Source organism: Lynx canadensis, chromosome X (genome assembly GCF_007474595.2).
Source record: "Lynx canadensis isolate LIC74 chromosome X, mLynCan4.pri.v2, whole genome shotgun sequence".
NCBI classification, from domain to species: Eukaryota; Metazoa; Chordata; class Mammalia; order Carnivora; family Felidae; genus Lynx; species Lynx canadensis.
Window position 1 is genome coordinate 98,366,327 of NC_044321.2, and position 23,080 is coordinate 98,389,406.

The 23,080-nt window shown below is 44.9% G+C and overlaps 1 protein-coding gene and 1 pseudogene across 4 annotated transcripts in view; both read left to right on the forward strand.

The window, feature by feature from the left end:
• The first annotated feature begins 888 nt into the window (after positions 1-888).
• Positions 889-974, forward strand: LOC115507994 (annotated as a pseudogene).
• Positions 975-21,549: 20,575 nt separating this feature from the next.
• The window catches only part of GRIA3 (glutamate ionotropic receptor AMPA type subunit 3), a 266,006-nt gene continuing 264,475 nt past the window's right edge, over positions 21,550-23,080 (forward strand). For 2 of the 4 annotated variants that reach the window (XM_030305650.1, XM_030305649.1), the window contains exon 1: positions 21,755-22,045. In XM_030305650.1, the coding sequence (XP_030161510.1) occupies positions 21,937-22,045 (109 nt within the window). In that variant the 5' untranslated portion in view covers positions 21,755-21,936. Of the gene's footprint in view, positions 21,665-21,754; positions 22,046-23,080 lie in introns of those variants that run through there. The other 2 variants (XM_030305646.1, XM_030305647.1) reach the window with 2 other exon arrangements.

A 23,080-nucleotide genomic window follows, 5' to 3' on the forward strand; every position in this document is an offset into this window, starting at 1 on the left:
AACAAGGTACACTGTAGTGTTGACCGTCGCTTGAATCCTACGGAGAGAGCTGTACCTTCAAGCCAAACCCAGGTTCCGCATCCTGGAAAGTTCCCTCAATGACTGCCCTTTCTCCTTGGGTGGGTTTCATGCCAGGTCTCGGGACTTGACAGTAGTTCCAGATGGGACGCATTTGTCATGACTCTTTGAAATACTGGGGAGCTCTGGAGATGTGGGCAGGATGGCAACACTTCTCAGTTGACCAGTTCAAGCTCTATAAAGGAGTCTCATTTAACCTTTACAGAACTTCCCACCTTCTGATGCACTCAAAACATTAACGATAATTCAATACGTATAACGTTATTTTGCATTTGTATGATTTTCACTTCTTCCAAGCATTTTCAAGTTGTTATTCTTATTTGCACCTGCTATTTTATTGGATTTCATAGGCATTTTAGAAGATCAGTAAAGTAAGTATTAAGTGAATTATAAACCTTTTATTTTTTTTTAATTTTTTTTAACGTTTTATTTATTTTTGAGACACGGAGAGACAGAGCATGAACAGGGGAGGGTCAGAGAGAGGGAGACACAGAATCTGAAACAGGCTCCAGGCTCCGAGTTGTCAGCACAGAGCCCGATGCGGGGCTCGAACTCACGGACCGCGAGATCGTGACCTGAGCGGAAGTCGGCCGCTTAACCGACTGAGCCACCCCGGCACCCCGAATTATAAACCTTTTAAGGGCAAGGACTGACTCATGCCATTTGAATCCTCCCTGGTATCCAGTAGGGTGATTCCATACAAAGTGAATGCTCAGTGATTAACTACCAACTTAATATTCTCTCCATTTCATAGATTCAGAAAGCCATGCTCAGAGACGTTAAGCAACACATCTAAAGTCCCCACAGCCAATCGCTTCTCGGCCTTTTGGCTAAGATCAAGTGTAGTATCTGTTCTTATCGGTTTAAAGTCCCACAGCCAGTTAGTTCCACTCCTCATTCCAGGCCCAGTGCTCACTCCATTAGACGAATTGTTCTCAGACTATGCTCCGTGGAAATTCTGACTTGTGCAGGGAATATGCAGGTGAGGCGGAGTAGAGAGCACACGGCTGCTCCAATCAGAGCATCTTCACAGTCATCCATTTTAGATTTTGAGGTTTTGTGTCAGATTTTACTTGAATCAGTTATTGTGCTACTATTTTTTTCTTAAGAAAAAGCAGTCATGGGGCGCCTGGGTGGCTCAGTCAGTTAAGTGCCCGACTCTTGATTTGCAGCTCAGGTCATGAACTCAGGGTCCTGCGATTAAGCCCCTCATCAGGCTCCGTGCTCAGAGTGCGGAGCCTGCTTGGGACATGATCTCACAGTTTGTGACATCGAGCCCTGCATCAGGCTCCATGCTGACAGCGTGGAGCCTGCTTGGGATTCTCTCTGTCTCCCTCTCTCTCTGCCTCACTCTCTCTCACCTTCTCAAAATAAATGAATAAACATTGAAAAAATAAAAGAATGCAGCAGCCCTGCCCTCGGGATAGGGACTCCACACCCCTAGAAAAGTACTCGTGAAAAATGTCTCCGCATCCCTGATAGACACTCAGAATGTGCAAATGTGTTTAGGCCATAAATAGTTAATAAAAGTTACCATTGAGGGTTTCAGGATGATTACAGCTACTATTTTGGAGTTCAACCACCTAGCATGTTTTGTTGCCTTAGTTACTATGAAGCATCTTAAGCTCAAGAGGGAAAGAGAGAAAAGAAGTATGCTCATGAGTGGGGGCTGTGTAACAGTGAAGTATGGATATTGGCATAAGGGGCACTCCAAAACCAAGTGCAGACGACACGAATAGGCAATTCACAAAATAAGAATGGCCAGAGAGCATATAAAAATGCTCATTCTGTCCATAAAAAACACAAGGAAAAACAATGTGATTTTTTTATTGAGAAAATTAGCAAATGCTAAAAAGAAATGGGTAACAGCCAGAATTAGTGAGATCCAGGGAAACATACACTCTTGCATATTGCTTGTAAGAGCATAAATTGATAAAACTTTTCTGGAGGAAAATTCAACAATAAGTAGCGAAAGTCTGAACAGTTTGCATATCATTTTTAATGTTTATTTTTGAGAGAGAGTGAGCAGGCGAGGGGCAGAGAGACATGGGGACAGTGCATCTGACGTGGGTTCTATGCTGACAGCAGCGAGCCCGATGCGGGACTCGAACTCACAAACTGTGAGATCGTGACCTGAGCCAAAGTCAGAGGCTCAAACAACTGAGCCACCAACGTGCCCCACAGTTTGCATGTCTTTTGACTCTGCCACACCATATAGGAATTTATTCTGTAAAAAGAATCATAAATGAAAACAAAGATGGATGTTAATTGGGCTTCACTACAGCATAATTTTCCGTAGTGAGATATTAGAAACAGTTGAAATAGCAATATTAAGGGATTGACTAAATAAATTATTTTATATCTATACACGCAGCTATTAAAAAGCAAATTACAGAAGATTTAATGGCATGGAAAATGTTTAAAGACATATTTTCAAAACATAGTGAGTTAACAATCTGGTTGCAAAATAGTATGTAGAGTATGACATTATATTTACGTGTTTATAGTAACCATTAAGACTATTCATAAATATTTTCACATTCTCCTTTAAGGCATGTAGTACGATTGTGCTTCCCAATCCTTTTGAAGATACACATGGTCATGCAGCATAACTGGAATGTGAAATGTGAGGGGAACATTTAAAGGCCAGTGATCAATGTGCCACACGGCTTTTGCCTGCCTTGACAATCGTGGAAGCATGTGTTGAAAAGAGTCTTCTATCAGCCTGGGTCTCCTAAGTGACCATAATGTGCAGAGGTTCCCTGCCCACATAGACTGGATATGTAAAAACCTTTTATTGTATGAAGCCATTGAGATTTGCAGGTGGTTGTTATCACAACATAGCCTAGCCCATCCTTGCTCATACCGTGTGGTGGGCACACGTGTGTGCATGCGTGTGTGTGCATGTTCGTGTGTATTGTGGGCAGAGAGAGAAGGGAGGGGAGGAGAAGGAGGGGGAAGACTAGAGAGTTCTACACAAAAAGAATAACAAATGTATGATTTTCATTTTCGTATGTTTATATGCCTTCTAAATTGTCAACAATGAATATAGTTTTTATATTAAGAGGAAAAAAACAGTGTTTTTTTAAAAATTTGTGTAAAATTACCTCTTCCTATTCTCATCTACCTTGTCCCTTCAAAGACTTCTATACCATCCTCCTGAGTCCCTAAGACAGGAGTATGAGCTGTGTGACCCTAGGAAAAGCATGTAGTGTCTCTTGGGTTTCCTCCTACCTCGATGGCTTCCATTTCACAATTTCCTTTCCACACTCTACCTCATCTGCCCAATGTTTCAGTGTTTTTGTACTTTAGAACTTGGTACTGAACCCTTGCCTTTTCTCTGTCTACTCCTTTTCCAAAACTAAGTGAGTTCATCCGGTCCTCTGGCTTTGAATGCCATTTTTGTACGTCTGACTTCCAAATACGTATTTCTGGCCCAGACCTTTCTTTTGAGCCAGTCTCCTAGCCAATTACCTACTTTACCATTCCACTTGGATATCTCATGAACATCTCAAACTTAACATGGTTAAGCAGAACCCTTGGATCAACACTTTCACTTCTGCCAAAGCCTCTTCTCTCCACCTACATTGTTACCTCCCTATTCCAAGCTCCCACCATTTGTTGCCCCGAGCATTGCAAAAATGTCCTAATTGGTCTGCAAATTCCATTCCTACCCACCCTTCAACTCATTCTCTGTATAGCAGCAAGAGGGCCCTGAAATGGAGGTCATGTCCTTAACCTACTTACAGCCCTTCAGTGCATTCCTACTACCCTGAGAATAAATCTTAAACCTACACCATGCCCTACCAGCCCCTGTCTTGCTCCCAAACTTCACTTCAAGGACTTCTCCCCTCACTTGTTATATCTGGGTCACACTTGTCTTCTTCCGGGTCCTCAAAGATGCCAAACTCTATCAGTGTCTAGTGCTTTGCCTCAGCTCCTCCCTCTGCCTGAAAGCCCTATCTCCCACACTTCATTTGAATGTGTCTCATCCTTAGTGTCTCAGTTCACACATCATTCCAACAAATGGGCCTTTCCTCACCACTGTAACCAACGCAGAAAATATGGACTGCCCCCACAGCAACGACCCCCACCTACCCTGTTTTTTGCTAGCACAATGATGATTTTGTTCAAGGATATGGCTGTCACATAGTCAAGGGAGCCTGGCCCTTTCCCGGTATCAAATAGTAGATAATAATTGCTTTTAGCCTATCATGGTCATATCTGGCCTTTTTGTCAGTGATTGATTTAGAGATGAGTAAACGATGTGGATCTAACCAAAATAACACAAAAGGAAGTCTTCTTTGGAAAGGCCCTTGCTGAGAAAAGAGAGACAGACAGAAAGTACCAATTTTCTTTAGCTTTTGTGTGTCTACATGTGATGCTTGCAAATGTGGAAGGCCTCTTACGATCACAAGTGAAGTATTATCCATGTGCTAAGGATAGTAGAATAGAAAGATGGAATGTGCCTGGGTCCCTCATAATAATTATATTGTGTATCTGAATTGACCCCGGATGCCTTGCTTCCAGACTTCTTAATCAGTGAGATAATAAACTCCATATTACTTGACCTAATTTTAGTTTGGTTTTCCACTACTGTCTGTTGAAAGTTGATCCTCATCTTCTATTCTCTATTGCAGCATCCTATTGGCTTTCTTTGTTAAGCAAATCCAAATGGATTGTTACTATATCTGTTACTTGTTTGCTTTTTGTTTAACTTCCATGAAACAGAATCTATATCTATGCCTATTGTGTTCACCGGTGTCTACCACAGTATCCAACACATAGTAGGTGCTCAAGAAATATTTGTAAATGAATGACCAAATGTCACATCCACAGAGAGAACCAACTAGCTGGTTTAGATGGTCATGAGTAGGGCAGAGGATATATACAAACTCTAAGAAATAACTGTCCTTTGAAAATGATTTCCCAAAGAATTCTGATGCCTGATGTTTTAAACTTCAGTTTCAAAGGAATGCAGATGGGGAAGATACTAAAATGGAGGGCTCTAGGGGGACCTGGCTGGATCAATAAATAGAACATGTGACTCTTGATCTCAAGGTTGCAAGTTCAAGCCCTACGTTGGGTGTAGAGATTACTTAAAAATAAAATCTTTAAAATTTTTTTAACGTTTTATTATTTATTATTGAGAGACAGAGAGAGACAGAGCGTGAGCAGGGGAGGGGCAGAGGGAGAGGGAGACACAGAATCTGAAGCAGGCTCCAGGCTCTAAGCTGTCAGCACAGAGCCCGACGCGGGGCTCGAACTCACGAACCGCGAGATCATGACCTGAGCTGAAGTCAGACGCTTAACCAACTGAGCCACCGAGGCACCCCCAAAATAAAATCTTTTTAAAAATATGAAATGAAATGAAATGAAATGAAATGAAATGATAAAATAAAATAAAATAAAATAAAATAAAATAAAATAAAATAAAATAAAATGGAGGGCTCTAAGAGCTCTTGTCCATCCCCCAGGCAATCTATGTTTCATCATCCCAAGAAGACCAGACAAAAGAATGATTCCCAAATCTCTACCACACCAAAGTGAGCTCATGTTCCTGCCTGGAGCGGATCAGGCACATAATCTAGATTATATTACTTATTTACCCTTTCATCATATTTTGCTGTTATGAAAAGCATTGTTATTTCCTTTTCATAAATTCAAGTAAATCTAAAATAATGACACAATCCCATAGAGCATGTCATCCAGATGATGGCAGAATTCTTGTACAGAGGCATTATAGCTTATCCAACTTAGAAAGCCCTGACCAAGGCAGGCCTTAGGTGGTATATTTCAGGTCATAGTGAAACTGTATCTTCTAACCAAACCAACGCCCCTAGTTTGCCAGGGTTCCTGAACTCCCACCATTATTGCTGCTTCACTGAACTAAAGCAGTTATGTCCCCAGAAGTCCCCTATTAAAATGTGAATATTAGCTTCTAGAGAAGCTAATACGTTAATTTTTCAGCATTTATTTTTGAACACAGGGCAAAGTCCTGCGGGAATGGAATACTGTAGAGAACAGGTAAGCTTTAATGAATGTGGACATGGGCGGGAACATAGGCACTGGGAAGCTGGAAGAAGAGAAGAGGTAAAGGAGACAAGAAAAATACCAAAAGAGAATGCTAGTCAAGACTCAAACAGCACCGATTTGCCCCTGAGCCCCCAGCGACCCTCATATTACCTGATCACTTACTTCTCATGGAAATATGAAGGGAGGAAACAATATTTAGCCTCTTATCTGTCTCTTCATCTGTAAAATGGAGGTTGAAACAAAACATAACAGTAGTGATAGCAGCTGTATAAATAGACAGGCAGATAAAGAAATGGGCTAATGGAGGAAACAAACTAGAAGACTGCACATTTCAAAGGTCTGGTATCAGCAGGGCTAGTCTGGGAAACTAATCAGGGTTAAGGTGTAATTGACTAGGCCGAACACATTTCCTAGATTGTAGTTTGCCTGATGTCCTGGTTTAATTATTAAGTGTCCTCTTCCACTCTCAAAAGTGTCCCAGTTTGGACAATAAACAATATAGTCACCCTTATGAGAGACTGGTGTCCGTGTCGTGTGGATAGATTAGAGCTGTGCTGAGTTACTAAGTGCCTTCAAGTCTCAAGGCCGTGGAGTGGCCAGAGTCTCTCAACCTCTTGACTCCGGTTCTGAGGAACCGCCTGTGCACCACGCTGCGAAAATGTTGGGAAGCCATGCACCAAATGCAGGAAGTGCCACCATTTTAACAGAGGGCTTCCCGAAGGAGGGGGTGAAGACAAGAATTTCAGAACGTAAAACAAGGCCAGTGGGGAGGATACTAAGAGGGTGACTTGGAGGCCCTAGAAGCCCCTCAACTCACACTCAGAGGAAGAACTCACTCTTTCTAAACACAGGGCCAGACCTGATCCAGGTATCCCAACAGTTGCCAAACTCTCCATTTCTGCCCATAAAGGAAATAGTGCTTGCTCTAGACAAGATCACTCAGTCCTGGGCTGGGCTCATAATATTCACAGGTGCATCTGGCCACTTACTTGGCCCTCAACTTGTTAGAAACAGATCGGTCTTCGTGCAATGCCAAATCCAGAACAACAATTATGACAACCAAAAAGGAAAAAAATGAATAGCCTGTACACAGAGAAAATACATGAAAATAATCCACTATATCTGATGTGAAAAGAGAAGAATCATTTGATTATAAACATTGGATTTCAGTTCTCATCTTACAGCACCAGAGAGGAAATTGTTCCAAAATTGATAACTTGTGTTTTCCCTTCCCAAAGTTTGTGTTCCCATTAAAATTGCACTAAATCTTCAGAGACATTGCCTTATGAGCCTAAAACCGATTTCCTCACCTAATTCTCATCTGTTGGTAAATACTTGTAATGTATCTAGGAAATCAAAGACATAATTTCTTTTTCAATATATGCAAAGACATTCGTCTCCTGTGGTTGAGGGGATGAGTTACACACTACAAGGAAACCAGAGGAGAGTGGATGGGGGCTTCTCGGTAGCTCCTTGCCCCTCTGGCACTAGCTTTATTACCCTGCAACAGCACCGATGTGTGGAAAAAACCCCAAGGTTCTGGCCTCTTGGCTGCTGCCAGCAAAAGCCAGCGTTATCTCAATGTACGCTGGGGAGCAGGTGAGGAGAGAAAAATAAAAAAAGATAATCAAAGCCCTCCTACCACCCCGTCTCCTTGCCTCTAAAGTCTTCCACCGAGAGCCCCAGACTCAACTATTCTATCTTGTGCTGTGTGCATAGAGAGCAGGTAATCAGCAAAATTAATCAAAAATGCATTCATTACCGCAGAGCGGCAGTGGGTCACAGTGACTGCAGCTTTCATTGGCAAGTGGTTTCTGCGCTGGCACAATCCAATCTCCGTGGCTCTTTGGCAAAACCTTTGCATCCCCCTGCCCTCCCCCTCTCTCCCCACCAGCCCAGCCGGCTCTGCCACGCTCAGCTCCTCTTCTCCATTAAACGCGATCTGATTCAGACACTCCCCTCAATCACCACGACGTTGCTCTGTAAAAGCTGTTTTCTGTCTAATAAGTCTTCTGAGTATTTTTAAAAACGTGTTTCTTCACTTTAAAATACATTTTTTCCTTTGTTTTCAAAGCAGGAAGCCATTTCCTGCGAGGGCTAAACAAACTCAAACGCTGACAGATTCTGCAAATGCACAAGCCTTTCCTGCTTTGTCCAACCCCACAAAATGGACTCTCAGAGCCCCCCCAGAACCCAAAGCAGCTCAGGGGAAACTGTGCCAAAATATGCTGCGGGGTCTGGAGCTAATAGCAACAATAGCTAACATTACTGATCATTTATTACGTGCCAGGTGGGATTCTATGCACTTTGCTTACCTTGTCTCATCCTCACAATAGCCTTGTGGGGGGTATGTTACTATTATCACCCCCATCGTACTGACGGGGACTGGAGGACCAAGGAAGTCAATTCACCCGAATGCTAGGTGTAGCCAGGGGACTGAACCTAGCGAGAGTGGTCCTCGCTCTAAACCACCCACCATGGTTCTGATGGAGGAAGACAAGTGCACCACTCTACACATTTCCCCGTCCCCTCTCAGACTATGGAGTTAACCCTTCCAGGGCATGGGATCAGCATTCAGTACATAACTATCTTCCAGGACACACAAACAGTACTTCCTCCATCCCCTGAAAAAAAATCAATCTGCTTTAGCTAAGATAGAGAGGTGTAGAAAAACAAAATAAGACTCTCTCCCAAGTCTTTGTTACTCCAGTCTACAATGCTGCTTGAGTGGCCCCTGACTTTGTGCAACATTAGAGGCCGCTATCTGCTCCCCGCCCTTTGAGAAAGACGAAGTAGTTGGGATGTCAGGACACACGCACGCATATGGATACACAGTGCGATGTGGAGGCAGGGTGGCCTAGAGGTGTCCTGGATCTCATTTCACCTCCACAACTGAGAGCTGTGTGACCTTGGGCACGTCACGTAATCCCTCTTAAAAGTCATAGTTTTACAAGCTATAAAATTGAAATAATAGTACTACCTACCTCATGAGGACTATGAGGATTAGATGAGCTAACGTGTTAAACCACTGAGCACACGCTTGGCACATAGTAAGCACTTGATAAATAACAGCTCATATTCTATAATTCCTCTCCCACTGATCTGAAATTTACAACTTCTGTTATACATCCACGGATTCCGTGAAGAAGTGAATGGTGGAAATTCGAGGCAGGGGAGGGCAGTACTATATATATTTCATTAACACTTCGACTTTGACCCAGATAATCAGGCTAATTACTGACCTTGCTTCAGAAGTACACTTTGAAAACATACCAGACTGGAATACTGGGGTTTTGAGGAAGCCAGACATTTCCTGATTTAAGCTTTGGTAACAGAAAGCTTAAAAATAAAAAAATAAAACGGCTGAAAAAAAGATAAACAGTCCCATACTACATCTTGTTATCTAAAGGAGTCTGCCCTCTAAATTATAGGAGACTGTGGGGTTTTTTAATACATAAAGGAAACCACAAAAATGACAAAATAGCAGATCTTTTCACTTGAGAAAATGATTTGCTCCAGAGTTCCTTTAAGTGGCAAGCATGTGTCCTGGATTTAAAATAGAATTCAATTTACCTAAATTCATTTTCCACACAAATTTTTGATGCACGCCTATTGCATAAAGCAAGACTTGCCCATATTATAAGATATAGCAGCAAATTGCTGATGTCCATTTCCACTTTGTCGGCATTCGCCACCCAACCTCTTATCACGCTGTGGCTGGCTACAGACACACTCAGCCAATTTCCATGTTCTTAAGAAACAGGAAATGTTATACTAACTCAAACCTTCAACTCTTCTCAGCTGCCATCCATTCCTCAATGGTAACACAAGGACTACTTTTTGCCAAGTGCCTTGTGGGCTGTACCAACCACTTATCTAACAGAATCCTGAAAAGAGGTCAGAAAGGATGGGGAAGTTTTGACCGTGAGGGGGCAAGAAGAAAAAGGTTATTTTCCTAATGTCTCCCACCAGATCCAGACTCTTCTCCGTGGTGCTCCTGTCCTAGCCACAAGATATGGCCACTGTTCTCCGAGTTTGCCAAATCTAACCATCCAGATGAAAGGGCATTTGGTTTCCTCATTTTAATCCATCCATTAACTCAGACATTTTTTCTCCCTTGTATTCCTCCTACCTTATGACCCATAATGTTAAAGAGAACACCACTGGATCTTGCTTTTGGCTAAGTCACACATTCATTCATTCTCTTGACAAAAGTTATTTGGCATCAGTTACAGCCCACGCATTTTTTTTCTGGGTGCTGGAATTACAGCAATAAGCAAAATAGATGGAAAAAAATCCCCACCCTCCCAGAGCTCACCATCTTAAATAAACCAAGTTAGTAAAATATCTACTTAGAGTGAAGATATAGAATTACATTGTATTCCAATACCAAGGAAGTCAGTTCCCTTAAGCCTCATTCTAGTTAGAAAAGTAATAGTGCTTATAATTTTCAAAAAAATTATTAGTTGGGGAATGTAAGGATTCCATTCATTCATGTACCCATTAATCACACTGTTCCTAATTCCAAAAAGATTTTGAAATAACCTACAGTAAAAGACATAGAAACTTCTTGCTTTAATTTGTTAGCCATGAATCTAACTAAAGCCAAATCAAATAATGTACTGATGGAGAAGTGTTAAGATTTCAAGAGTCAAGATGCTATGGCTTTGCGCTTGGGTAATTTGTCTGCAATTATTAGAAACACCCACAAGGTGGTGGTAATGATACCTTAGTTTATAACCATATCAGAGGAGCAAGCTGATAATACAGGTGTGATTTACCTGAAATGAAGGTACAGTGTACTTCTCCAACCACGAAATTTGGTTCTCAAAACCCTTATGGCAGAATTCATGATTAAAGAGCTTAGGATGTTTTCAAGAAACTTCTTAGGAAGGTCGAGATCTTGACTGAGCTCCTGAAAGCCGTCATTCATTAATTCATTGAGCACACCTTTCTTGAGAAGCTTCTAGGTACTAAGCTTTATGAAAAGCATGTAAAAAATGAATTTTGTGTTCACAAAATATACAATACAGGAAGCATCCTAAATAAAAGGAAAAGGCAATGACACTTTTCACATTCTAACTTGTTAATAATGGGAACTGCACAATTACTTTCTGTTTACCATTCTTTGTTTAGTAGATGCTTCTTGGGTCTCTTTCCTTTAAAGTTTGTAAGAAATGCTTCTAATCTTGGTTTGCATAAAATATGGGGATAATAACAGTATTTCCCTCAAAGGGTGGCTGTAAAGATCCAACGAGACAGTACACTTAAACCATTTAGCAAGTACCCAACATGTGGCAAGAAATACATGTAAGTCGCCATCCATGTCATTGCTGTCATGATCGTTGTCCCTGTCGTCATCATCATCATCATGGCGGGGGAGGAACCTGTTCATCTGTATATACCAGAAATTTCAGTAAAGTCGATTCAGAATTGCAGAGGAGTCACCGCTTCCCCTTTGTTAGCAAAGCACGACAATGTTGGAAACCTTTAACCAAAACTTTAAGGGGGGACGGGATCTTCGTTTGTCATCCCTTTGTCTCGTTTTGTTTGGTTTTGAATTTAAAGGCATTGCCGCACAAGGACTTTCTTAGTGGGGTGCCTCTCGCTATAAAATGATCTTCCCCATAGGGAACTCAATGCGAGTTTAGACAGCAGGGTAGGTAAGATTGTAAGACCACTCTTGGACTGGCCTCCTGCCAAGCTACGGTGATTTTAAGTGATTTTTTTTTCACTTCCTTTGTAACACAGAACTTCTCTAGGGACTGGGGCTACCCACTGAGGGAGGCCAGGAGAAGCAGCTAGGAACTGTTTGCGGCCTCCCTAGAGGAAGTCCTTTCATTTCCTTTAGACTTTGTAGGGCCCTTGGTGAATGAGTTTCTCCCTGGGGCCTGGAGTCCAGAGCCCAGGGAACTGTCGCTCCATACTGCCCATTCTCCTCCAGAGCAGGCACTGCCCTCGGGGGCCTGCTTCCCCAGTGTGACCTGTGCAGTCACACAGGGTCCCCTGCTAGAAGGACCTTGCTTTCATGCTCTGCTGTCTCTGTCCTGAAAGTCTTGATGCTTGAACAAGAGGCCCCGCGTTTTCCTCTTGTCCTGGACCCCACAAACTATATAGCCAAGTCCTCTCTGCCCCGAAGAGTTTCTGAACACTGGGTGGGCCTTGTTCTTAGTTTCTCCCCCTGCTGTTATTTGAGAGTCCACGTCACTCCCCACCCTTGAGTCCCACTAAGTGCAGTGGTTCAGTGGCCCTCAGACTAACCCTGTACTCTGAGGATCATTCTAGAGATGTTCTCCTACCCTTGAAGTACCGATGTCTAGTAACAGGCATTGCAGGTAGCGTGCAGTGAATTAAGGCAAACACAGCACAGGAAGGCAGAAAGCCTCGGCTTCGGTGTCAGGTGAGGTAAGTGACAGGAATTCTGACCTGTCTCAGTTTCTTCATTAGTGAGCTATTGCTCTAGAATGTCTAGAAAAGCAAGAGCAATGGAAACTCTCTGAGAAAGTTCATAGTTCCTCATTTCTTTAACTTAAACTAATCCACTCTACCAATCCTAATGTCACAATATTGAGTGGATTCTATTGATGATCTCTCTCTCTCTCTCTCTCTCTCTCTCTCTCTCTCTGTGTCTCTCTCTCTCTCTGTCTCTCTCTGTCTCTCTCTCTCTACAGTGCTTTATATGGAAATGCAGGTAAGATGTAGCCCCAATTCACAGCTCAAAACACTGAGGCTCCGAAAGTATAATTTGGAAATTACTGCAATTAGAATCCAGGTTTTCAGATACCTGGTACAATGTTCACATTTCTGAAAAGGTGTGTGTAAACCATTTTGTTTTTTTAAACTCCTATTCTGGGTGAGTACAGAGAATTAGGGTTTCTTCACAGTGGCCCTGTTGGCCTCCTGAACGGTATAATCCTTGGTTGCTGGGGGCTGTCCTGTGCCCCCGGGAGGTTTAGCAGAGTCCCTTGTCTCTACTTACTAAGTGTAAGTAGAAATCCCCTGTAACCCCCCACTGCCAGGTGTGACGATCAAAAAAGTCCCCAGACATTGCACTTGTCCCCTGGGGAGCAAACCACAGCCAACTGATAACCACTTCATGAGAGCACTTCACTATTTAAAGGGAACATGTGGTGAATCCTTTAGTAAACTACAAAACTCTCTCCAAATGTGTATTTCCACGTAGTAGATTTTCTTAAATTAGAAGATACCTTCTTTCAAAGGAGAAAACCACTGATTGTGGCTGTGTGGGGGTAATCACCCAGAAAAATGTGATGCTTTTCTTTTCCCTCAAAATATTATTATGTTCATGGGAGTGATGCCACAAAGATTCAGCAGAATATGCTTGCAGCATACAGATCAGAACAGATGTAACTTTAGCAAATCCAGCAATTCCTCTTTAAGAATTAGCTACAGTCAAGTATCTGAGAAGTCAACTGTTTCCAGTTATCTTTTCATTCCCCTAAATACTCTGAATTCACTTTTAAAGCAGGAAACACAGACCTTCCTCTATCTAAAGGAGTGTTAAAAAAAAAAAACACCCTATTTCGTTTTTTAATGTTTATTTATTTTTGAGAGACAGAGAGAGAGAGAGCGAGCGAGCAGGGGAGGGGCAGACAGGGAGACAGAATCCCAAGCAAGCGCCACACTGTCAGCACAGAGCCCAACGTGGGGCTCAAACCCATACACCATGAGATCATGACCCGAGCCAAAATCGAGTCACCCCACTAACTGGGCCACCCAGGGGCCCCCCAAAATACCCTCTTCCTAAAGACAGCGAGGGTCAAACCCCAAGCTGACAGATTAGGGAACAGAAATTAAGAGGTAGAAGTGGCAGACAGATAGCAAGTCTTCTATCTGGGCCTTGAAGCAACCCATAATCCGCTCCCTGCCTCAGCTGGATGGACCAGACGGTTTAACCTCCAAACCAAGATACTCTTGAGCGAGAAGAGGGGCATTGGTGATGATCGTGCTGGGACCATGCACATCAGCCAAATTGTCCTGGACAAACCATGATGCCTAGGGTGGTCACCCTAGCCTGAGATCACTCATGGAAACACGCCCGCTGCCAGATGGTTGCTACGTTAGTGAGCCCCAAATCTTAGTAGTTTAAAACAAAATCATTTCTCATTTCTCACCCCTTTGCAGGTTGGCTGTGGTTCAGCTGATCTAAACTGGGCAGCTCGGCCACAGACTGCAATAATTGAGAGGGCTCTGTGTCTCACTTCGGGTCTGTGAGTCAACTGGGCCAGTTCTGCTCCACCCGCCATTCATCCTTCTCGGAACCAGAAAACTATCTGTTATGTGTACTTCTCATGACACCCACAGAGGTGAAGATGGTGAGCAGAACGCCACGAGGCTCCTTAAGACGTAGGCTGGAACTGGAGTGCTGTCACCTCTGCCCACATGCCACTGGCCAAAGCAAGTCACACTGCCAAGCCCAAAATTAAGGGGCAGAGAGATATGGTGCTCACAGTGAGGCCCTGATAAAGGTACGAATGCGGGAAGGAGTGAATAATTGGAACGCTCGTTCAATCTAACATATATGCTTCGCCCGTCCCAACCTCATCACCACCACCCCCACACATACACACACCTCAGAAGGGGGGGGGGGGAGGTAATCTGTTTGCCCTCATACGATATGACATGATGCTGACTCAGTTTCTGACATACAGTCACGTAATTTTCAGAATCCAGAGTCAGTTTCTAGTTTCAGAAGTACTTTGAAAATTGGACAGGTTTCCAGTTGAGTATAAAAACCAACTGGCATCCAGAATTCCTCAATAAAGTTCTCAAATCTGTTAAAGCATGCAACCCATCCCCAGCTAGGGCTGGGGGGCAGGGCCAGTTTTAGGCTGGGGGCTATTTCCCCCAGACTTGCCGGTGCTATTTCACAGTGACAGTTCCTAACCTTCCCAGAGGGGTAAAAAAGAAAAAAAAAAGCATACGTTAATAAAAATATCAACAATAACATCTTTGGGAGGTAACCTGGAATAATTCACAATAAATTAACACTTCCCATCAGAGAGATGTTGTAGCTTATAAGAATGTCACTTTGCGAGAAGTGGGAGTCCCAAAGCCATGTGACTTCCATCTGCAGTTTGCAAGCCCATTCAGAGCCCAACAGGGGATAATTACTTGCTAAGATGTACCCATCCCAGCAGAATATATTTGCTATGATTCAGTTCTCTCACAGCATGAAAGAGACTCTGGTCTGGTGGATAAAGCCCTAGAGGGATTAAAAAAAAAAAATCTCCATTCCCCACCACTTGGCTGTGTGACCTTGAATTGTTCACTAAACCTCTCTGATTCCTCAGTTTCACAGTCTACGGGAGTAACGCCCCAGACCTCCGCTTACCCAGAGAAGAACATGAAAAAAGAGTCACTATCTGAAAAGATCTGGAACCCTATTTGCCTCTACCCCTAGGAAAAGGAACTGTTTCTATGTTCGTTTCTCACCCTGGACACTCAATATAAAATTACTTTTTTAGGAGCAGAATTAAATATCAGGCAGATGCATCATGAACTGAATTTAGGGGGATGAGTTACTAAAGTAACAGAAGGATCTCACCATGGAGCAGCCTACCTCTAAGAGACCCGAGACAAGACCATTCAGCAAGTTGCAATGGGCCTGTGGACATTTCAAGAGTGAAATGATTACCACTCACAATTCTCAGGGAGCAGACCTTTGGGAAGATAGGGATTTTAGTGGCTATTGTGGTTGTTTCCCAACTCCATGTCTCCCTATCCCACTGTGTGTCAATCATGTGGTTTGGAGAGGGGTAGGGAAGAAGTGACCCTATGGATAGAGTATAATCTGATGTCCCCTTGCCATAGTGAGTGGCCCAGGTAGTTCAGGTCTAAGGATGACATTACTTGACCACAGGATTCAAGCATGAATGTTCATGTGATTCCTTTAGAACCAATGATATAACATGTGATGCAGATGTGAAGACAAGACATGCCACAGACATTTTGCCATCATATGGTGGGCAAAGAAGGAGAAAGGAAAATAAATTAGGCCTTTGATATAATTTTTGAACTACTGAAGCTAATCAAGTCTCAAGCAGTCTTACCTATGTCCCTTCCAGATCTGTAAATCAATGCATCTCCCTTATCATTTATATTAGCTTTAGTGGGTTTTGTCTTAGCTGAAGCATGAACATCTTAACTGATACAGGAACTGAGTCAAGGGCATGGTCACCAGCCCTGAGAATACCTAAAGGAGGCAATGTGAAAGTGCTTAGTCCAGAGAGAAAAAGTTGGAATGAGGTACTAAAAGGGAAGGATCATCTCCAAGTCATTGTGCCCCCAAATAGCTCCTAGAGATATCTTCAGGGCAAAAAAAATGAGTTCTAAACACCCTCCCCATCTATAAAAAGCAAGCAGGGTGCCTGGGTGGCTCAGTCGGTTAAGTGTCTGACTTTGGCTCAGGTCATGAACTTGCAGTTTGTGAGTTCAAGCCCCGCATCAGGCTCTGTGGTGACAGCTCAGAGCCTGGAGCCTGCTTCGGATTCTGTGTCTCCCTCTCTCTCTGCCCCTCCCCCGTTCATGTTCTGTCTCTCTCACTCTCAAAAATGAATACATGTTAAAAAATTTTTTTAATAAAAAAAAATAAAAAGCAAGCCAATCTGAAAACAATTTAAGATAAACAATTGCTTCTATGGCCATGCTCACCTGGTGTGACTACCTTCTCCTGGAAGTTGCTATGGATCCATTTCTGGGCATATCAAACCCAAGTTCATAAGACTTCTCCTCTGAGATACATATAAACTCCCATCAGAAGCAGTTCCAACTAGGCCTGTGCCTAGAATTTCAGCTCCTCAGGGCTGTGGATTCATTCAGCAACACCAAGGTTGGCATCTACATAGAGGACTTCTGGAAGGGCGGTATCATAGAAAACATTGAAGGATAGAGAAGTTAGATGGAAGACCCAAGCTTTCTTAGATGTCAAACCCAACCTGAGTCTCCAGATATGACTGGACTCTATTCTTCCCAAGAATCCAGGAATGAAAATGTAAGAGACAGCCATAAAGAATTGGGAGTCCCTAAAGTAGTTCCTTGATGAGAATTGTAGGCTGAAGGTTAGACAGTTTTTCCTCACCCTAAGATAATCCTGACTCATGGAATCATAGGACCATAGAACATGAGAGTGGGAAGTCTTTAGAAATCACCTTGCTTTATCTTCTCGTTGTGATGGCATGGGACTGAATCTGGGAGAAGGAAAGTACCTTTTTTCAGATATTTGAACACCTTCCTCTGTACTTGGTACCTGGTGCTTAACTATTTTCACAGCACTTACCATGTTACATTGTCCTTGCCACTGAATACATATGCTCCTTCTCTGAACTTGAAATTCATTGAAAGCAGAAATTGTCTTGCTTCCTTATATCCCTGGTGCCTCCCAGAATCTGTCAGATAGCAGGTGGTCAAACGTTTGTTCAAGAAATCAAAGTTTCAAGTCAAATAGTGAGGAAGTTATCTTTCTATTAGGCAAAGGATATAGAATCTTGCTTTCATTACTTTTAAAGGGTATGGCAGTTTCCTTCCAATGAATCACAATGATTTTTGTCATTATTTTCCTTATTTACAAGGTATCAAGTTAACGAGTATGAGGATTAATGTATAGTTAGATCTTTTCTCCAAAGCTCACTGGCCGACATTCTTTCTGCTTCTCCAAGAGCCCTATCCCAAGCCTGAAACAAACAGAAACCTCATGAAGAGGAGTACTATTTTCACTTTCATATTGTAAATTTTAAAACTTCGTATTTTCCTTCTGCCTCAACATCCCCACAAACCGTCTGTGAGGACCCCACCCAGGTGACTGGGTGCATCACTGTGACAAGGCTGGCCCCCGCCACAAGTTCCCCTAATTGCCCTCCCCTGACTGTGACCTATTGTCATTCAAGTGTACCAATGAAATCACCTCCTGCATGCCTTTTGTTTGTATGTTCCAACCTGATAAAGGCACTTGCCCAAGGGGCAATCTCTCTCTCTCTCTCTCTTTCTGTCTCTCTCTGTCTCTCTCTCTCTCCTCCCCATTTGCTTGGCTGAGCACACACATTTGCTGCTCCCCCACCCTGTGTGGCCTCCATTCATGGCGTACAGTGACTCAGTTTCTCTAAAACTTGTGAGGATAATAAACTTTATTTTCCTGTGCCTCTCCTGTGTCCTCTCTTGCAGCTACACCTGACTAACCATTTCACAAAAGAACACAACCTCTCAGTAAGAACTGCAATGAATTATTTTCTTGCCAGGTAATTCTGAATCCAGCAGAGATACCTCTTAACCAGAGAGAGAGAGAGAGAGAGAGAGAGAGAGAGGGAGAGAGGGCGCTGGATTTGGGGCTTAGTTGGCAACTTCAGGCGGCTGTGATGCTTGCTACTACAATCTCTAGCTCCTCATTGGAAAAACAAAGATGAAGTTCAAAAAGCATCTCACCGCTTTCTTCCGTGAGGGATTGAATGCAAAAGAATTTGCATGTATTATACGGACTTTCCAACCAACAGCAATATGCCTAGTTCACCACTGTGTCCCTGCTGGCTCAGATGGGACTAATCCAATTCTGCCAACAGCTGCAACTGACAGCTAAAAGTTAAAAAAGTGGCAGCAGATGAAAGAGAGGAAAACAGGTAATGGGCAGGGGAGACTGAAAACAGAAAGGATAGGTGCCCATTTACAGTGATGAATGCAATGGAGGATTTTCAAGTGCACGGGCATTGAAATGCCTTTCTTCCTCTCATCTCTTGTTACTCATCCAGCCCATTACTCTTCAAGCCAAATGACACTGAAGAAGGCCACAGATTTCTTCCTCCACCTCTTCTCTTGGCTAGCCAAACATGGATGGGGACCTGTTTGCTTTCAGGAGGGAAATGAGGTGTGTTGAAAGCTACTCCCTCCATCTGAAATGTAGTGTCTCCCCACCTGAAATCACAACTGAAACTCCTCCTTAGAGTTATCCCTCTGGGTCAAGGCATTGAAGGCTTCTATTAAAATGCAACTATGTTATCTAAAAGGAGGAACATATAGTGCCTGGCACAGAGTAGAGGTTCTCTAAACGTCATTTTTAATATTAAGTTGTCACTGCCTGCCATGAGAACGTTAGTAAAGATTCATCTATCAGATTCTCTCCTGTCTCCTAGGGCTCTTAAGGAACCCTGATGGGAAGAATTTGATGGAACACAAGCCAAGACTTGGTAGCAGAGTCTGAGGTTTGGGGGATGGTGGAGAAAGGGGAGGCTGACAACAGAAGGCACTTTTGGGGAGAAAGGGCACTTTTAAAGGGTGAGAAGGGGGGAAGGGCATCTGGAAATTAACATTTATTGATTCTTCTATGAATCAGGCACTGAATTAGATGTTTTAGCACCCACTATTTTACTTAATCCTTATTTAATCCACGACCACTTCATAGGGAAAGTAACAGTAATATTCCCACTTTGCAGATGCGAAAACTGGAGTTGAGATTAAGAAAGTCGCTCAAGGTCACACACTGCCTGTATGTAATAGAATATAGACTTGAACTTAGACCTGTCTCCTATGCCTATATCCCTGAGCCATGCTGTCAGTCCCCACACTCGTCAAGGGGTGGCTAACCTCGTCTCTGCTGCCTCCTTTGGTCTAATGCTCCAATCACTTTCAAGTTCAGTCTCCTGTCATGCCCAAGTTTCTCCCTCATTTTTAGCAACAGACTATGCAAATGGAGATGAAAGAGTCTTAGGAGTGGTGGGGCAGAAAGAGATTTTGCATTCTCAGAAGGGATAGAAGGTTGGCAAGAGCCTAGAACCATTTTTCTGGTTGCCTGAGGGTTTGGAAACTTTCTTTACTCTTTTTTTTTTTAATGTTTATTTCTGAGAGAGAGAGAAAAAAAAATCAGTGGGGGGCGGGGGGCGGGCAGAGAAAGAGGAAGACAGAGGATCCAAAGCGGGCTCTGCACTGTCAGCACAGAGCCCTATGCAGGCCTCAAACTCACCACTTGAGATCATGACCTGAACGGAAGTCAGACGCTTAACCAACTGAGCCACCCAGGTGCCCCTAGAAAATCGCTATTCCAGGCTCCAACCTGTGTTATGCCAAATCCAAAGTTCCAGAGTAACTGGTGGACCAGTTGGGCCCCTGCCCCATGTATACCAGTTTGCTGTACATTGGCAGGAGAGTTCATTTTCCACATAGAGCAGGAGGAGAGGATATGAAAAGGAGAGCAGCTGGCATGGAAAGGAATAACACTTGTCTCTTCCAGAGAAGCTGGGGTAGGAATGAAAGACATAGAAGATAAGGAAGCTTCTTTCCTCCCACCACTGGAGAAAGGGGTTAGGGAGAAGAGTCTAAGACGTTCATGCACAATATCTTGTGGAGGGGACCATCCCCCAACAGAGGTCCAGGCCTGCTGCCTGACTTGGAAGGTTCTTTCCTCCCCTTAGAGCAAGGAATAAAAGAGGACTGGGGAAGAATTGATAGCCTCTGGGGTCATGGGGCAGGGGCCCAGGCTGCTTTGTCCAGAGGCTACGGCAAGGGAGTAAAGTAGCTGGGGACAGTTTCCCCCAACCTTAACTTCCAATCCCCACCCTTACCCTAGCTCATTCCCACACCTCTCTCCTCCTTTGGCCGGTGGGACTGAGCGTCCTTTTCATTAACCTTTTAGTTACCACTCCACGCACACACTTTTCTACAACCCCCAAAGCAGTCAGCCCCACACTGCCCATCACTGCCCTCTCCCCGCCGCAATCCCAGCTCTGCACTTGGGCAAGGGGAGATACTCGCCTCTCAGGGCCGTGGGAGTGGAAGGGGGGTTGTTCACTCGCCCTCGGAGCTCTGCTGTAAAAACTGAGCGGCAGGGACCAGGCATGCGCAGCAAATTCGGGCGCATTGTGATGGGAACTGCCTCTCCGAGTCTCTACAAAGACTCCGGAGTAACCACTAACGGCCCCCCCAAGACCCCCCTTCTTAAAGACAGACACACAAACGCAGAGGCAATGCAGCTTTTCTTTCTTTTTTTTGAAGGGCCAGTTGCCGCTTGAAAGGCTAGTTCCACGTGAAGACTAGTGGATTTCTATCGATCCCATCTCCGGTGTTGACAAACGCCAGCGCCGAGGCTTTGCAGTCCGGGGCTGCAGTTTGCAGTGGAGCTAAGCGGTGTGCGGCTTTAATTCCACGTCAGATCAACTTTGATCAATATCCCCCTACCGGCCCAATTGGAAGAGCCCAATTCACCGGCGCTGAGCCTTTTCGCTCTTTCCTTCTTTTTTCCCCTCTTTAGACCCACCATCTTCTGGGGGAAGAAAAGTCTCGGATTTTCTTTAGAATTTCTTTTCTTTCTTTCTCTCTCTCTCTTTTGTTTCTTTGGGTTTTGTTTTGTTTTGTTTCTCGGTGTTCTGTCTTTTTTGTTTTGTTTGGTGTTTTAGGTTTTTATTCTCTCTCTGCCTCTCATATTCTCTCTCTCTCTCTCTCTCTCTCTCTCTCTCTCTCTCTCGTAGTGATAGGGAGAGAGATCGCTTTGGCGAACAGAGCTTGCAGCCAATGAACCCGCCTTCCAGATTGGTGTGAAGACAGAAGTGAGGTGGGGGGCGGGGAGGGGGTGTGAGAGAGCCTGGGAGCGAGAGGGAGCAAGAAAGGGAGAGAGAGCGAGATTCAGAGAGAGAGAGAGAGAGAGAGAGAGAGAGAGGAGGCGGTGGAGGAGGAGGACTAGTGTGGGGTGGAAAGGAAGAGTGAGCGAGAGCAAGTTGAGGGGAGGGGGTGTAAGAGCCGGCGAATTCTTTTTCTTTTTCTATTATTATTTTGACGACTCCTGAGTTGCGCCCATGCTCTTGTCAGCTCCGTTTTAGGCGTAGCATGGCCAGGCAGAAGAAAATGGGGCAAAACGTGCTCCGGGCGGTCTTCCTTTTAGTCCTGGGGCTTTTGGGTCATTCTCACGGAGGATTCCCCAACACCATCAGCATCGGTAAGCGAGAGCAAGCCGCCGGCCGGGCCGGGCTCCCCTGCACCCGAGACCCCTGCCCTGGCGGGGCTGCCGCGGCCGCGGGTCCCGGTCCTGCACGGCCCGGGGAGGGGACCGGGGCCGGGGACCGGACAGGATCGGAGGGCACCTGAGCCCCCGGAGAGCCGGCGGGTGTGGGGAGTGGCGGGGACGGGAGAGGGGTCTCCTGGGGCTGGGGGTGGGAGCGGTGGGCTGCCGCGTTTTGCGAGCCGAGCGGAGCAGGGGAGGCACGCAGGAGGCCGGGAGGCTGCAAAGGGGCGAAGAGTCGCGGCTTTTCGGCTGGCTGCTCTGGACTTTGCCATGGCGTGCGTGCCGCGGCTGGAAGTTGTCCCAGGGTGATGCCGCCTGTCTGGCCGCGCCAGGGCGCCCCGTCCCGCCTGTCCGCTTCCCGGAGACCGACCGGCGCTGGGGGAGCTGGAAGCCCACCCTGGAGCGCCCGGACCCCGGGCGGCCGCCGGGGCCGGTGGCGGATGGGGTAGGAGGCGGGGGCTGAGGCGAGGAGCGGGCGGCGAAGTCACGCAGACCACGAATTCATGAATTGCCGCTGTGTCTGGCTGGAGCCCGGCTCCTGGGCGCTGGGAGAGAGTTCTCTCGGCTTCTGTCTTGGATTTACAAGTCCGGAAGTTAGAATTGTTGCCATTACTGAACCAGAACCCTGTATTGTCCTGGGGGGGGGATGGCTATGGGGAACAGGACGGGGCAGCACGGGGAATGGAATTGTTTTTCTTCCCAATCCTTCCCGTTGCACCAGGAAAAGATGAACCAGCTTGTGGAGATGGGCGTCGGGGTAGGAGGTGGGGCGGGGGGGAGAGAAGTGGAGAGGAAGCTACTGCCTGAGAAAAAACCAAGTCCCGATGTTGGTTCCGTCGTCCGACTCCAAAGCAGCCCCTTCTCCCGTCTGTCCCCTTTCCCCCTTCTCCCAGCCTCTTCTTTTCCTCTTCAAGTCAGGAGGAAAACCAGGTTTCTCTTGGCCAAAATTTGAGTTCACAAGAGTCTAGA